Source organism: Neovison vison, chromosome 1 (genome assembly GCF_020171115.1).
Source record: "Neovison vison isolate M4711 chromosome 1, ASM_NN_V1, whole genome shotgun sequence".
In the NCBI taxonomy this organism is placed as follows: domain Eukaryota; kingdom Metazoa; phylum Chordata; class Mammalia; order Carnivora; family Mustelidae; genus Neogale; species Neogale vison.
Window position 1 is genome coordinate 63,039,315 of NC_058091.1, and position 17,248 is coordinate 63,056,562.

At 36.2% G+C, this 17,248-nt stretch overlaps 1 protein-coding gene across 6 annotated transcripts in view; it reads left to right on the forward strand.

Moving 5' to 3' along the window:
• Nucleotides 1–17,248, forward strand: part of REPS1 (RALBP1 associated Eps domain containing 1) — an 83,906-nt gene that overhangs the window by 34,743 nt on the left and 31,915 nt on the right. For 5 of the 6 annotated variants that reach the window (XM_044247850.1, XM_044247804.1, XM_044247813.1 and 2 more), the window contains exons 2-8: nucleotides 8,371–8,494; nucleotides 10,021–10,217; nucleotides 10,347–10,500; nucleotides 11,007–11,137; nucleotides 11,649–11,811; nucleotides 12,084–12,147; nucleotides 13,283–13,437. In XM_044247850.1, the coding sequence (XP_044103785.1) occupies nucleotides 8,374–8,494; nucleotides 10,021–10,217; nucleotides 10,347–10,500; nucleotides 11,007–11,137; nucleotides 11,649–11,811; nucleotides 12,084–12,147; nucleotides 13,283–13,437 (985 nt within the window). In that variant the 5' untranslated portion in view covers nucleotides 8,371–8,373. Of the gene's footprint in view, nucleotides 1–1,978; nucleotides 1,998–8,370; nucleotides 8,495–10,020; nucleotides 10,218–10,346; nucleotides 10,501–11,006; nucleotides 11,138–11,648; nucleotides 11,812–12,083; nucleotides 12,148–13,282; nucleotides 13,438–17,248 lie in introns of those variants that run through there. The other variant, XM_044247841.1, reaches the window with a different exon arrangement.

Genomic DNA, 17,248 nt, shown 5'->3' on the forward strand with positions numbered 1-17,248 from the left:
TCTGTCATTCTCTTCTAATTTGGACTGGTTGCTCTCCAGGTTATTTGTATAGTTGTCATCCTGCAGCCTTATTTCCCTGTTTTCTTGATGCTTAGCTGCTTTTTTCTGGAGGCTCTGTATCTAAATTTTGCTGAAAAACATCCTCAAATGTTTTCTCAAGAAAGAGTTCATAGGAGATAAACTTTATTTAGATCTGCATTCACGAAAGTGTTCTTTCCATCATCTTCATGCTAGTTTGGATACAGAATTCTATGTTGAAAATAATTTTTTCGGGGTGCCTGGGTGGTTCAGTGGGTTAAAACCTCTGCCTTCAGCTCAGGTCATGATCCCAGCGGGCTCGAGCCCTGCATTGGGCTGTCTGCTTGGCGGGGAGCCTGCTTCCCCTTCTCTCTCTGCCTGCCTCTCTGCCTACTTGTGATTTCTATCTGTCAAATAAATAAATAAAATCTTAAAAAAAATAAAAGAATTTTTTTTTAGAAACTTGAGGGTGTTGCTTTGTTGTTTTCTGATTCAGTGTTAACTGATGAGAAGTCTGATTCCAGTCCAGTTAGTATTTCTTCTCAGTGATCAGTACCTCTCCCCCTTCTCCACTTCATTTACACATTTTCTGGATGCTCTGAGGATCTTCGTTTTATCCTTGCTGTTCTGAAGCTTCACAGAAATGTGTTTAGGAATTCCTTAACCCATTGTGTTGAGCCCTGAGTAGACTATCAATCTGAAAGCTTGTGTCTTTAGATTTGGGGAAAATCTCTTGTTTTCTAATTATGAGTCTTCTATTTTCTCTGCATTTTTTTGTAGACCTCATTTAATAAAAATGTTAGTCTTCCAAATTAATGCTGTTTTTCTCTCATTTTCTAATTCACCTTGCCCCTTCCTACTTTTGGAGAAATTTTTCTCTATTTTCTAGTATTTCCTTTGAACTCTGTGTATCTCTAGACATCTTATTCTTTGGTTGTTCCTTTTCATAGTATCCTGTTATTGTTTTATGGATGCATTACTATGTTCAATCTGTCAGAGGATACTCACTAGAGTATTTTTAAGTGCTCTTTCTCTCTTGAATTTTATATTTCTCCCAGAGGTTTTTCCTATTTTAAATTTGACAGTTTTCTTTCATTATGTAGGTTTTCCTCTGTTGCTTATTGATCTCTGGTAACCTGTTTATGTTTAATGCAACAATAGAATAACTGAGCTCTTTGTTCTTGCATTTAGTTCCTTAAAAGACTGCCTGCCTTTGGAAGGAGTGGACCAGGGACACCTGAGTGGCTCAGTCGTTAAGCATCTGGCTTCAGCTCAGGTCATGATCCCAGGGTCCTAATTGAGCTCTGCCATCAGGGCTCCCTGCACAGCGTAGCCTGCTTCTCTCTCTCCCACTCCCCCTGCTTGTGTTCCTCTCTCGCTGTCTCTCTCTCTCTCTCTCTCTGTCAAATAAATAAATAAAATCTTTAAAATTAAAAAAAAAAAGGAAGGAGTGGGCCAGATGCTGACACTTACTGGATTACTAAATGCTAGAAATAGGAGCTTTTCTCTGGGACAGCAGCCCTTGTCCATATCAGCTGACCTAGTACTTCCCTAGATTTCTTTAGAGATATAACTTCCAGTTTTTTGTTTATTTATATTTGGAGGGTAAAGTCTGGTTGCTAATATTCTGTGAGCAGCTGTAGAGATAGGGATCTTGATCTCTCTCCCAATCTCACCCTTAGTCATACCTGGTCTCACTCCAGGCATACCCCTGCATACCATTTTTAGGTGAGTCCCTGGATTTTATTTTATTTTATTTTTTTAAAGATTTTATTTATTTATTTGACAGACAGAGAGATCACAAGTAGGCAGACAGTCAGGCAGAGAGAGAAGGGGAAGCAAGCCTGCTTCCTGCGGAGCAGAGAGCCCGATGTGGGGCTCGATCCCAGGACACTGAGATGACCTGAGCCGAAGGCAGCGGCTTAATCCACTGAGCCACCCAGGCGAGTCCCTGGATTTTACGGGGCAAATTCTTCTCTGTAGGTATTGTTGGCACTGATTTTTTCCACCTACTCTATTAGGCATGACTCCATCTGCTTTCTGATTGCTAACATTTGTTGAGATTTCCTGCCTGTTCATTGTTTCCCCTTCTCTCTCACTAATTTTTGTGGATTTATTTCCTTACTCTCATTTTAATAAGATTCCTGAAGAGAGAGGAGGTAATTTCCTGTGCTCAGTGTATTGTCTTAAACGAACTTCAAAATACTTATGAAGGCTTGAAAGCATCCTGTATTTTAGAAGACTTTCCATCAAAAATTATAATAAAACGCACTTTGAGGCTTAAAGGCATTAATTCTTAGCTCTCAGGAAAATGTGGTTTTCAATAATGACTTAGTCTCTCAAGTCTCAGAATAAAGAGCATTATGATCAGGAGTAAATAAAAAATAATAATTGTATTGTGGACCAGACACTTTAGTGTTTTATTAAATACAGCCTCATTGAATGCTCACAGCAATCAGAAGAGGTAGTATATTATTTCCCCCAGTTAACGTAGAAGGAAATTCGGACACAGTAAAGTAATAAAACTTGCTCAAGTACTATATGATACAGAATGATTCCCTAACCACGTTGATCTCTATACATATTAAAATGAGCTATAATCTAGTTTAACTTTTCTTCCTGGAAGTTAGTGGCTTTGATAAGTATTATGGAACAGAGCATTCAGGGAAAAAAGTCAATACTGACTTATTTAGGATTGATATCCTTCTGAAGCCAATAAAATTAATGAAAACTTTCGGCCCTTTTCTCTTCTGTCTCAGACCACATAGCTAACTAAGTTCTTTGCTGGTCAGTAAGATGGTACAGTCATTCAGAGTTTTTTTGGTGTACTTGACTGTGTTATATTTTAAAGTGTATTCTGTTTCTAGAAATTTGTCCTACAGTTTTACAAGTGCACTAGGATACATGGGTGGAAATGTTTACAGCATTATTTGTAATAGAAAGCTAGAAAAACCCGTGTGTATCAGCAGGGGATTGATTAATTTGTAATAGGTATGTCCATGCATGGAATGCTATGTAAAAAAAATGAAAAAGACCTATGCTGATATAAAAAGATCTTCAAGTAATATTATATGAAAAGAGTCATTTACAGTATGACCCTATATGTGTAAAAAGTATATGTTAAGTATGTGCACTCATTTATTTGAATACATGTGGAAAAGATGGGAAGAACATATGAAAAGAGTTGTTATTCTGATAGAGATTGTAGGAATTTTTAAGTTCATATCCTTAAATACCATTTATTTATTTTACCATGAACATGTACATTTTACAATGTTATGAAAATAAAGCTTAATGGTTTTCAGTAGCCATTGGTAGTATACCAGCAACACTAGCTGGTCCTGGGTTTCCTAGGTAAATTACAATCTAATGGGGTTGGTCTGGGAATCCATATCCTAACAGGGGCTTTAAGTGATTCTCAACATTAGGCAGCTGTGTACGCATGCTCATAAATACACATAATTCAGACTAAGGGCAAGTTACCATAGAAAGACAATTTAAAAAGTGAGACTACTTTGAATATGCTGAATTAATAGTAAATTTCAAAATTTGGAGGTGATAAATGATTTTTAAGAAATTATCAAACATTTTAAAGATAGACTAAGCTGGTTCATTCCACCTGACCTGTAAGAAGGTGAGACACACATCAGAGATACTGCTCAGCCCATGTCATAGGTGAATTCTTCTGAATCTTTATAGAACATATGGTTCTAAATCTATTTAAAGTATTTCGGAGCAGAGAGGAGAAGAGTAAAACTTGTTTGTTCTGTTTACAAAGCCAACAGAGCACTGTTTCCAAACCTTTCAGATATAGATAGGGGTTTGGGGGTTCTTGTTTTCTTGTGTTTCTGTGGGCCTAATCATTTTAAGATTGTGGTTAAAATTTTATAAATATTATTTGAAACAGTAATATACACCATGACTAAATGAAATTCATTTTAGGGATCAAAAGATGGTTTGGTGTTAGGAATTCTGTTAATAGAATTATGAATATTGGGGCGCCTGGGTGGCTCAGTGGGTTCAAGCCTCTGCCTTTGGCTCAGGTCATGATCCCAGGGTCCTGGAATCAAGCCCCTCATCGGGCTCTCTGCTCAGCAGAGAACCTGCTTCCTTTTCTCTCTCTGCCTCTCTGCCTACTTGTGATTTTTGTCTGTCAAATAAATAAAATCTTTAAAAAAAATTTTAAAAAGAATTATGAATATTAATAGACCAAGGAGAAAAATTATGACCTTTTAATTTTCTGCCCCAAAGTACACACAATAAAATTAATATGTTTGTGGTTTTTGAAAACAAAACCCCAAACAAAGCTCTTAGACGGGTGGAACTAGCTGAATAGTTTTCTTCCTTTTTAAAAATATTTCATTCATTCATTGAGAAAGAGAGAGCATACTATGCACACAGGTTGGGGGTAGGCGCAGAGGGAGAGAGACGTGGAACTTGCTGAATAGTTTTTCTTTTTAAAAATATTTCATTCAGTCATTCATTCATTCTTTTATTGCGGGGTGGGGGGAGCACATGCTTGTGCACACTCAGGGTAGGGGCAGAGAGAGAGGAAGAGAGAATCTTAAGTAGGGTCCACATTCAGCACAAAGCCCTACCTGAGGCTCCATCTCTTGACCTTAGCTGAAATCAAGAGTTGGATGTTTAACTGACTGAGCCACCCAGATTCCCTATAGCTGAATAGTTTCTTAACGTAAAAAGGTGTTGCAGAGTGTTAGCCAATATCAGGCTTAATGGTAGAACACTGGAGGTGATCTTGTTAAAGTTAGGATATATTGCCATTCCAGTTAAAATCTGTTTATTTTGATAAATGATTTTAAATAGTATTTGGAGAAATAAGCAATATGAGAATATTCCAGTAAATTCTAAACAAAAAAAATCATTGAGGGCTGGGCTAATAAATCTATCAGATATTTATTGATTCTATTATTTATTTTAAAAAGATTTTATTTATTTGTTAGCAAGAGAGAGAAAAAGAGAGAGCATGTTGGCGGGTGAGGGGTGGGGAGCAGAGGGAGAAGGAGAAGCAGGCTCCTTGCCTAGCAGGGAGCCTGATTCAGGCAGCTCCTGGGACCCTGAGATAATGACCTGAGTTGAAGGTAGGTGCTTAACCAGTTGAGTCCCCAGGTACCCCTATATCATATATTTGAATATTATAAAAACTAAAGTAAGGAATAGCTGTATGAAACTGTGTAATACATGTAGTCAAAAAACTCCATGTACGTGTGTGAGTAATCTTTTCAGGTTAATGGAGAAAATACGAAACAAACACTCATATTAATAGTGGGAGAAAAAATTTCAATAACCTTTTTGAAAGGCAATGGCAATAGTGAATGCATTTTTAAGTATATATATACTTTGGTCCAGTGCTCTGCTTCTAGGAATTATTCCACATATTTTTTAAGAGACAAATTTTGCCTAATTCACAAGGTTGTGATGATAAATCAAACCTGATACTGTTTCATCAGGGATCGTTTTTGTAAGTTTGTATGTTACAGCTCCTTTCCGCCTCTGCTGTTTCAAGAGCTAGTGGCCTCTCTAATTGGAATAGCTCGGAAAGATAGACATCAGTGACACATATGCCTGACTTGGGCCACAAAGTGAGTTCTGTAGATGATGTAGCCAGGATTAGTTATAGAGAAATAACTGCAAATATTTTGCCTTTGAGCCCTTTTATCTCCCTTTTCAAAATCTCATTCCCCTTTCCTGACAGGGCGTCTTAGAATTTTGTTACATCTGATTGCGTAGAAATATAGTATCCCTTCTTGCTTTTCTACGCACCCCCCTCCTGCCCCCCAAGCCCCTTAGAAAGAGCTTTGGGTTTGTAATCAAAGGACCTGGCTTCTTGAGCCAGTTCTTCCACTGGCTAGCTCTGAGACTTAGGAGAATCAAGATTACTCTTCTAAACTTATTTTCTCCGAGAGCCAAGCATGCTAACCTGTCTTTCTCCGCTTACAGTCCTCATGTTTATTCCTTAATCCATTGCAAATGAGATTTTACCCTACTACATCTGTACTAGTGCTTAAGTGGCAAAGACCTCCTAATCATAAAATAGAGTGTGTTTTCTTTCCTTTTTCATTTGGCCCCACTAATTCTTTTGTTTGGAAATTATTAGTTTTCTGACTAAATAATATAAAATATTTTTGGTAGTAGATACAGACTCATATAAAGAAAAACTAGAAAAATCCCTTAATCTCAGTACCCAGAAATAATCACTGGCATATTCTCTACCATTTATATGTACATATCTTAATGAAACTGGGATTATACTTTTATATGCTTGCTTTGTATCTTGCTTTTTGTTTCCATAACATTAATACTGTAAGCAGTGAGTTTTAACTGTTGTATGGGTATCACATTATGTGCTTGTTTAATAATCAACTGTATCTGTTCTTGTGTTAAGTTTAGGTTGCTTCTTGCTGTGAACATCTTTGTACATGAATTTGTATGAGCAATAACGATTTTCTTTAAGGTTTGTTCCCACCTTCCAGAACCTCTTTCCACCCTTGATTTCCTCCTTATGTGGTACTTTTCCCCCACTGCTTCTTTCATAGGCTCCTTTTTACACCTACTCTTAGGTTTTGGTGTTCTCCACCATTCCCTTTCCCTGCTCTGGGCTTGCAGGCAGTCTTATTTACTCCCTTAGCTTTAGTCATCACCTGGCTTGTCTGGTTCAGTTGTGGAGCACATCTTTACAACATGCTCCCTGCTTCTGAACTCCCTCCTCTGCACTTTTGTTCCTTCGGCATCTCCTTCTGACTGATGCCTGAAACACGTTATAACTAGGATAAACAAAGCAATTACCTGTGATTTCCTTTGAGGTCTTCCCTTTATCAAACATAGATACAGGGCATATTTTAGATGTTTTAGATTTATTTTATAAGCAGAAGTATCTGAGATGTATAATGATCCTTTACAGGGTGCCAACTGGGCAGAAAAGAATCGTGGAAAGGGACAGAAATCATAACAAAATGCCTGCACATCTTTCAAGGCTCTGTGGCCTTCTTAACTCTTACCCTCATTTTCCTCCTAGTTCCCTAGTATGAACCTGGCCTTTTATCCTCCTTGCCCTTTAAATTTACACTGAAGTGATGCCCCTTAGTGGCAGAATCAGGAACTTCCTCCATTGCTGATCAATCAACATAAAAATGTCTTCTCTTGTGGTTATTGTGATTGTGACACATTGCTTAACTGTTTGTGGGTGCTTTTTTGCAATTCTAGTAAATACTTGTGAATTGTTACCTAACATCTAGGTACCCTAATCTTTGAGTGTTTCAGGAAAAAGAAAAGAGGCAAATATGCTCCCTTTCTACAGGAATTTGTATCTTTTGAGAAGATAAGACAAGGATACTTAGTGTTTATTTTGAGATTATAATGTCTGTACAGTAGACATTATTCCAACTTTTGCAGTTGTCATTTAATTTCCTAACTGAAGCTGCTTTTTTCTAGTCTGTCACGTATTTGTCATAGCCAGTCTAGAAATACTGGTCAAATGACTGGAATGAGGGTGTAGATCCTTGAAGACCTTCGTGCTTTAAAAAATGCAAAGCAGGGGTACCTGGGTGGCTCAGTGGGTTAAAGCCTCTGCCTTCCGGCTCAGGTCATGATATCCCAGGTTCCTGGGATCGAACCCCCGCATCCAGCTTTCTGCCCAGCAGGGAGCCTGCCTGCCTCTCTGCCTACTTGTGATTTCTCTCTGTCAAATACATAAATAAAATCTTTTTAAAAAATGCAAAGCAAAAATTGTTTTAAGGGAAAGTAGTATAGCCACATTAAATACAATCTGGGAAATAAGAGGAAAAACCCTGCTCTTAAATCTCTCCTAACAAAATGGCTGATAGATTTGTATATCTCTGATTTTTTTCAGATTTGTGTTTATGTGTTTTGTGTTTGTGTTTTTATGTGTTTGTGATTTTGTTTTTAAAGTAGGTATCCTACTTTTTTCCACTTACTGTGTCATTTTATGACTATTACTTAAAATGGCTGCATAATAATCTATTAGTTGCAGGAACTTTTGGCCCTGTTGTATGCACAGTGTTTATGAAAAGTAGATGATACATTGTTTCTGAAAAATAGAACTCTTAAGAGTAAATAGTCATTCTAATAAAATAAAATTTCTTTATCATATGGATTTTACCAAGTAGGAGAACCATAACCTTCTTATTATAAGGTCAGTGCCTTTTTATTTTCAGACTCTTAAACCTGAAACGTGAGGAAGCTGGTCGTCATTTGAGTGTAATATACTACATGTCAGCTGTATATTTTGGAGAAATTATAAACAGAAGTTAAATACCTGCTTATTTGGAGAATTAGTATCATAAAACTTAATATTAACATTGTGTTCTTTTATAGATTATGGAGCTTTGTGGTGCAACGAGACTTGGTTATTTTGGAAGAAGTCAGTTCTATATCGCTTTGAAACTTGTAGCTGTTGCCCAGTCTGGTTTCCCTTTAAGAGTGGAAAGTATAAATACAGGTGAATATGGAATACATTAGTAGCTGAAATGAAAATAGACTTATGCTCACAAACGAAGTAAAGTCAGTAGAATTGTAGAATTGTTGAGTCTTCCTGACATTTTAGCATTCTCTCTAGCTTCATACATTGGTTCATTGGTGAGTATTAGAAAAATATCTCTGTCTTAAACCTGTTATGGTATGCATGTACTTAATACATATTTGATGGTCATATAAAAATTGTTAATAGTGGTGATTTTTCAGAATTCACTGAAAGTTGCTTAGAGAGATTTTGGGTGAATAATTTTATCAAAGTAAATGATGGATTGTAGTGACTGACCACCTTCTTATGTGCCTTCCTTATTTTCTTCTTTTCTAATACATATAAAACTACATAATTCTTTGTGGTTTTTTGTTTGGGAAGACTGTGCATTTGAAATTAGAAAGTTAACCAAAACTTTCTGATTTGGATAGAGACAAAGGTAAAATATTGGCAGACTAAAACCTACACACAGACACTTGACTACCTTAGAAGTGTCACCTAGGATAATTAGTTTTTCTGTGATTGGGAGGCTTATTGATGCCGAAGTCAGTAGAAATTCTATAAAGGTAGCATTTAAATGCAGAGTTCTGTGGTTGTCATAGGGAAAAGAGGAAAGAGAAAACTTGAGGCTTTCTGTAATTTTGAAATTTTTATAAATAGTTTTAAGCACCAGGTTCAGTTTATTGGTCAATGTGAGGTTTTCATTTTGAACCTCTGTTTTGCCTCACATCATTCTTCTAGAATTGAGAATATGAATTCTTTTCAAATAATTTTGAATTCTTTTCCATAAATACTGAATAAGCTTAGTATTTCCAACTCCTTAGTATGGAGATTCAAGAGAGATGAAGATAGTATAGTCATGGTGAAGGGAAGTATACTTTCTGCTAAAAATTCTGCTTCTGTGTGTGTTTTCCATTCTAAAGGTGTGACTGATCTATGACTGATCTGCAGAGAAGTTCTTGGTTTTCTTTCTTCTCTGTTTATTAGAAATGTCACAAGCCAGATTAAAGTGGACAGCTATCATGCCTTGTACCATGGTGTTGGTAGGGGAACAGTAAAATATTTTCAGGAATTTGTGCTGTGAAGTGTCTAGATTAATCTAGTCTCAATCTAGTGATATATTCTCTCCTTAACTTAACAGCTGAGCTCTAACATCTAAAGATAATCAGTATGAGCAGAAAAGAAATTGTCTAGACCTTCAGGTCAGACTGTCCTGGCTTCAGACCCTTGTCAGTTATTGTCAGTGACCTTGGCACCTTGTTGCCTTAGTTGCAAGCACAGAGCCAGATAGGATATTTATTATAGCTATTGTTATTGCCTTTAGAAGGACAGTTTAGTGTTCTACTACTTTCTAGGTTAGAGTCTCCCTAAACAGTGAAAGGGAGTGGTAAACATATGTGTCTGTATCCATTTTTTAAAAATTCTTTCTAATATCTAATTCATATTTCAGTTTTAACGTGTGCTCTTTTTCATTTTAAAGTAATAATTATTTCTGTGGTTAACAGTAAAGGACCTTCCTCTGCCAAGATTTGTTGCTTCAAAGAATGAACAGGAATCTCGCCATGCAGCCTCATATTCTTCAGATTCTGAAAATCAAGGGTCTTACTCCGGTGTAATTCCCCCACCACCTGGAAGAGGACAAGTGAAAAAGGGATCTGTAAGCCATGATACTGTCCAGCCTCGTACATCTACAGATCAGCAGGTATTCATGTGCCTGAATGTGTTACCAGTTGATGGCCTGTATAGATGTTTACAATAAAGCATTTAATGGTATCTTATTAATGAAAATGTCACCTTAAAAAATTTTAAGTCTTAATAATATTCTCTCCAGGAACCTGCATCTCCCGTAGTTTCACCCCAGCAGTCCCCACCAACTTCTCCACACACATGGAGGAAGCACAGCCGTCACCCCAGTGGGGGAAATAGCGAGAGGCCTCTTGCAGGACCTGGGCCATTTTGGTCTCCCTTTGGGGAAGCACAATCAGGTATTTTGAAACTCTTTAGAAGTGACGGTTATTTATTAAGGGTGGTAAATTGAAGGAAACGTGATACTATTCCTTTAAGAGTTGCCTCCAAGGCAATTTTTAATTATAAATTAAGCACCTTAATTAGAAGCAAAAGCCAACCATGAAAGTTTGTAAGTAGATGCATCACTTTGAACAATGGTAATTGCATTTACTTATTCATGTGATGCTTAGACAAAAGTTTATAGATACCAGATTCTCTGAAGATGAAACAAATAATGATTTCCCAGAATAGAAGTTATGTATTATATTAGTTCCAGTATTGACAAGGAAAGTACAGTAACCATTTAAAAGAGGTATAATTTTAAGTTGACAGAAGACATTCACTTTGGAAATCATTAACATTTCTTCAAAGTTAGAGTTTGAAAGAAAACATTTATAATACGTGTATGAGGAGTTATAGTACAAACCCGGTAACTGTTTTTTTCTCTAGAAGTGAGCCAGCATGTGTACCGTTCTCTTTCCAGGTTCTGCTGCTGCTGACGCAGTGTGGTCGGGGCACTCTCCACCTCCACCTCCACCACAAGAAACTTGGGTCAGTTTTGCAGATACTCCACCAACCAGTACTCTTTTAACCATGCATCCTGCTTCTGTCCAGGTGTGACATTTTATTGGTATTGCATTTTTGTTTGCTTCATTCAGAGTATTGCTGCAGTCATTTTTTTTTTAATATATATTTTGCTATTGCAAATTTTGTAAATGCAAGTTCACTCTTTATAGAACATGAAACTCTGCTCTGTGTCTTAAAGTCTGTTATCAGTGGAATGTTTCAATAAAAGTTTTGGCTGATTTTCTAATTATTCAACGAAGTTTTGAAAGTTTTCTGTGCCTAGGAATATATTTGCTTGGCTTTCTTAGCACATTTTTCATAACTTTCTGTTGCTTACACACTGCTATCATTTTACGCACTTATATAATCATTGTGCAGAAACATTCAGTAACCTGAGTATAACAAATATGTGGTTTGGTGATGACTTTGTGAAGACTTCTTATATTTTAAACATCCACAAAAAGTAAGTTTTAATTTCAAAGATAAATAACCTAGCAATCTTGGTCCATATAATTATATAGATAGATACTGTACTGAGGAAATAAATGTTTCATTACAGGACCAGACAACAGTACGAACTGTAGCATCAGCTACAACTGCCAATGAAATTCGTAGGCAATCCAGTAGTTATGATGATCCCTGGAAAATAACAGATGAACAAAGACAGTATTATGTAAATCAGTTTAAAACCATTCAGCCTGATCTAAACGGATTTATTCCAGGTGAGTTGTTAAAAACAAATTCTTCTGGATGGGACAGGACAGAGTCTCAATTTCATAATTTCAAAGGCATGGTTTTATTGGTCAGAGATTATAAATGATAATTCTCAAATTGTTTATCTAAAGAGTTTATAATCACTGGAGAAGAAAACATGACATACACACATATTAAGGTTCCTACCTTTTGCAACAATGATAAAAGTCTTAACCTCACATTTTATTCTTGGGTGTGTAAGTTCAGCATAACATTAAACAACACTGTTTTAATATTTCAGGATCTGCAGCTAAAGAGTTTTTTACAAAATCAAAACTTCCTATTCTTGAACTTTCTCACATTTGGTAAGTGTGGTATTTCATATCAGTTGTGTAATATGGGTTGTTTCAGAGGGGCTTCCAGCAAGTAGATTTTCAAACCTTAAAAAATAAACTATTAGAGTAACCTTTTCAAGAATATGTTCTCAAAGAACTCAGTAATGGTCAGCTTTTGTCTCACTCTCTGGAAAAGAAATAAGTGATGCCAGTACAGTGGTTCATTAAAAAGTGCTAAAATTCTTTAAGTTGTATCCACTGTTTCTTGTTGCTAGCATAATGCTTGGAATAAAAGCTAACTGGTTCATCCATAGTTATATGTAGCCCATCTGGTTTTTAACAAGCTTATACCCATACTATTAGCTATACCTATACCTATCCTAAGTCATGAGCTTAAGAACAGTGCTTAGCTCCCACTTTAATCCAAACTAAGTCTTTGAATAGCTGCTATGTAGTTGGAATTAGTCAGTCTAAACAAATTATAATCACAAATTACTTTTAAAAAACAATTCTCAGATAAACATAAATGTTATTTCTACTTTAAATTATTTCATTAGTAGAGTTTTTAGTAGCATAGAGTGCTATAGTAGAAGGAAGGTGGATAATGCCTAAACTGAAAAATCAAGAACTGGCAATGTATACATGCTATTTCTAGTGTTAACGTGTTAAATACAAAAGTGGTTGCTTCTTCATCTAGAAAGTGGAAGAATGGGGGGGCTTTTTTTTTTAATATCAAGCCTTATAATTCTTTTGGATGCTTTAAAGTAGATACATGTACCTTTGATAATAAAAATGAAGGTTTAAAAATTTTCAGGGACTTACTAAATAGGCGTGCCTTTAAATTAAATCCTGTTACTTAAAAATGCATATGGATTAAAGTTCATTTTTTGGTGGTTTTACTTATTTAAGCTGTTTTTTAGCATTCTATTATAAGAATTTCAAGTATTCAGAGAAGTTTAAGGAATTGTGCCTTGAACGTCCATATGCCCACTGCCTACATTTTGCAGTCAGTTTTCTGTATTCACTTTTTTATACTTCTTCCCATCTATGGGATTTAAAAAAAATTTTTTGGTACTTTTTCTGGAAAAGGGTTTCTTTTGCTTCTTTTTGAGATGTAAAGAGATCCAAAGCAGATGATTATATTTATAGTAAGTTTGTCTTCTAGGGAACTTTCAGACTTTGATAAAGATGGAGCATTGACACTGGATGAGTTTTGTGCTGCTTTTCATCTGGTAGTTGCTAGGAAGAATGGCTATGACTTACCAGAAAAACTCCCTGAAAGCCTAATGCCCAAACTGATTGATTTGGAGGACTCAGCAGGTAAGATCGGGAGCCGAAGGGACCTGGTTACAGGCCTTGATAAACATAGCACTTGATTCTTTTTTTCCTTTTTTAAGATTTTATTTATTTATTTATTTGCAAGACAGAGAGAGTGAGAGAGAGTGTGTGCGAGTAGGGAGAGGGGGAGAATCTCTAGCAGATTCTGTGCTGACCACAAAGCCCATTTAGGGCCAGTCCCATGACCCCAAGATCATGACCTGAACCAAAACCAGGAGTCAGATGTTCAGCCAACTGAGCTATCCAGACACCTCAACACAATTCTTAAAGCAAAATCAGGATAGTTGTTAAAACGTAAGAACACAGGAGTGCCTGGGTGGCTCAGTCGTTAAGCATCTGCCTTCAGCTCAGGTCATGATCCCAGGGTCTTGGGATCAAGCCCCGAATCGGGCTCCCTGCTTGGCGGGAAGCCTGCTTCTACCTCTCCCACTGCCCCTGCTTGTGTCCCCCCTCTCGCTGTGTCTCCATCAAATAAATAAAATCTTAAAACGAAAAAAAAAAAAAAAGACTTAAGAACATAGACATTTCATTAAGAGTAAGTAGGTTTGCCATCCGAATGTGCTCTATAGGCTGAACTTGAATTAATGGTTTGTTTTATTTAGGTTTTATTTATTTATTTTTAAAAAGATTTTATTTATTTGTCAGAGAGAGAGAGACAGAGCACAAGCAAGGGAAGTGGCAGGCAGAAGGCAAAGCAGGCTCTTGGCTGAGTAGGGAGCCTGATGCAGGACTCAGTTCTAGAATCTGGGACCATGACCTGAAAAGAAGACAGATGCCTAACTGACTGAGCCACTCAGGCATCCCTGTTTAGTCAGTTTTAAAGAGACAAATAATACATGCCACTATTTCGGTTTAACTTTTGACTTCCTGAGATTTGGAGAGCATTTCACAGTATTTGTTTGTTTGCCACCCTATAATTGCATTATATATTGTCTGGGGTGGGCGAGGTAGCCTGTCTGCATTATCAGCATTTTTCCATCGAATGCATCTTAATTCGTTGAAGGACTATGCCTGGTTTATCATAAGACCAATGCAGTGTGCAAGCATTTTCCTTTCAAAAGCCCAACTCTTTTCTTCTGACTAAAGAAGTCTGGAAATTTTGTGTTTGATTATAGATAGTGCTATTTTTGTTACCATGTTTACAAGAATGCTTTTGTAAATGCCCATATTAACTGGTAACTTTCTTTAAAAGGAAGCAGAACTTTTAAAGGGTAAAGAAATGAGTAAAATTCAGAATGAATAAAGGAAATCTTAACGTTAAATTCTTAATGAGCCTAATTAAAAATTACCATTTTCAGTTTTCTTATGTCAGTTTTCTTTTGGATGTTATGATAGAAGGAAATCTATACTTTTAAAAGAAAAATTAAAACAGAATTTAGCTCTCAAAAGGGCCTTCATCTATTAGGTAGTGTCGTTTAACCCAGAAAGACACATAATCTGACCTTATTGCCTGAATCATACAGAAGGAATCATATGCATATTATGAATGTCACAAAGAGAACAGTATCCTTGGTGTTAGGAATCTGAGTCTGCTTCTAGTTTTGCCAATTATTCCTGTGACCCTGGGCAAGTTCTTACCACTTACTCTGTTTTTTCCTTCTGTTTCTCCACCTGAAATGTGGATTTGATGCCATTCATGTTTCAGGACCTGAATTGTACACTGACCTTTTATCAACGAATAAATTGATTACAAACTTTAGCATTGATTTTATGTTTTTTTGAACATTATCTTATGAGAATCCTAGGATTTTCCCAATCATTTCAGGTAGTTATTAGGTATCCTCTAACTTGAGCTGAGAGCTAAGTATTTTTGTTGGTAATTTTGCTTCACAGTACTTTGATTTACCCAATTAAGAAATGAATGAAAAGAGTTGTGTCTAGCTTATTTGATAGTAGCCAAAGGGGGAAGAAATTTAGTAGCTTTGTACTTGGTGTATCATTTTAAAAATTGGGCCTTGGATTTGGAATTTTTCTGTGACATTAATTCTTTGAAAACTGATAGCATACTAATACAAGAAAATAATTCAAGTTTATTCTGTTACATTATTCTCTAGAGACTTGTCTGAACCTGTTATCTGTTGCATTCAGATTGGTAAATCTGGCTATTGCATGTAGTCAGTGGAATTTGTTTTGTTTTTAAAGATTTTACTTATTTGAGAAAGAGAATGAAAGAGCATGAGTTGGGGAGGGAGGGGCAGAGGGCGAGGCAGAAGCAGACTCCCTGCTGAACGGGGAGCTGGAGGCCTGGGCTCCCGGGGTCTGTCCCAGATCCCTAACTAAAATTGTGACCTGAGCCAAAGCAGATACTTTTTAACTGACTGAGCCACCTAGGCACCCCATTGTTTTTTGTTTTTAATTTAAATAAATTCTGGGTCTTCGTAAACTTGGTCTACGGACTGAATTTTAGGGCTCATGATTGAAGAATTTTGTTTATGGGCATTCTTTTTTTTTTTTTTTTTTTTTTTACATCTGTTAATTAAATCTGTTTAGCCAAGAGATACGGATTTTTTTGCCTGCATGTATCTGTACACTTTTGCTCTAATTTTAACTTCTTAAAGGTTCCCAAAGATCAAATAATTTTTTCCCATTCCAGCATAATACTATGTGGTTTTTCTGATCAAATTTATTATAAACATTTGACTACACAATATTAAATTCAGATCTGCTTTGCCTACTTACAAATGGTAAATTTAGAGTTCTGTTAATTTTGGGGTGGGAGAAACTGATTAATCTTTTTTTACCTACCTCTGATAAGGCTGAGGTTCACAGTCCACAAAGTCCTTTGAATATAGAAATTACTGCGTGACACTGTGGATCCATCAGTATCCACAAAAGTAATTTAAAATAGCTGTGTTTTTAGAAGTTCACTTTAGAAGTTTAGATACTAAAAGGGACATACCCAAATGGTTTCTTTTGGCTGATCTGAGAATTTATTTCAGGTATTCCCCCTTTGGAGGCTTTCTGACTGACAGGCAAATGTTACCTTCTATTTTCTGTGATCTCTTGCAACATCACTTACATGCTGCTTATTATGGCACACATCACACTAAATCTTGTTCTTTTTTTCCTCTTTCTGCTACCTCACTGAGCCCCTTAAAAAAACAGGAAATGCATCATACTCATTGTAGTATCCTAAGGACATAGCACTTTGCCAGGGGTGTACTTAATTAATTGGTCAGCAAATAAATTATTGAGTGAATTAATGTTAAGTGTGCCATTTTTAAAGTAGGATATTTTTAACACATTTCTATCTTTGAAATATAACTGTTACTATAAGTTTGTGATGTTGGGACATACTAAAATATTAGCTCTGCAGGTATTCTGTATTGGCAATTTAAATAACTTATCAAAAAATAAATAGTAGTGGTGACTAGTGGTGACTTGACTTGAATTACAGCCACTTGAAGTAACCAGACTAGGCTTTCTGTAGGCATGTAAACATGGCTTGGGGAGATTTATAATTTTTTGAAAATTATTTGACCAGGTTCATAGGATTAAATAGCCGATAAAACAGAACAACTAATGATCATAGGTAGAGTGCTTATTTGGGCCTGCACTGAAATATTTAAATATTTAAGATCAGCACTGAATTTGGCAGCTAGAGTAAATACAAAGGGAGACTTTGTTTTTATTGTCTTACCGGAAAAAAAAAAAAAAGAGCATACCAAAATTCATCTAAGGAAACACCTTTCTGAAGCTGTTATTCAAGAAAGAATGTTCATCTTCTAAGAATGGTTATCTACTTAAAAAAACAGAGTGACCTGCTAATCTGCCACAACACGCTATATCTTAA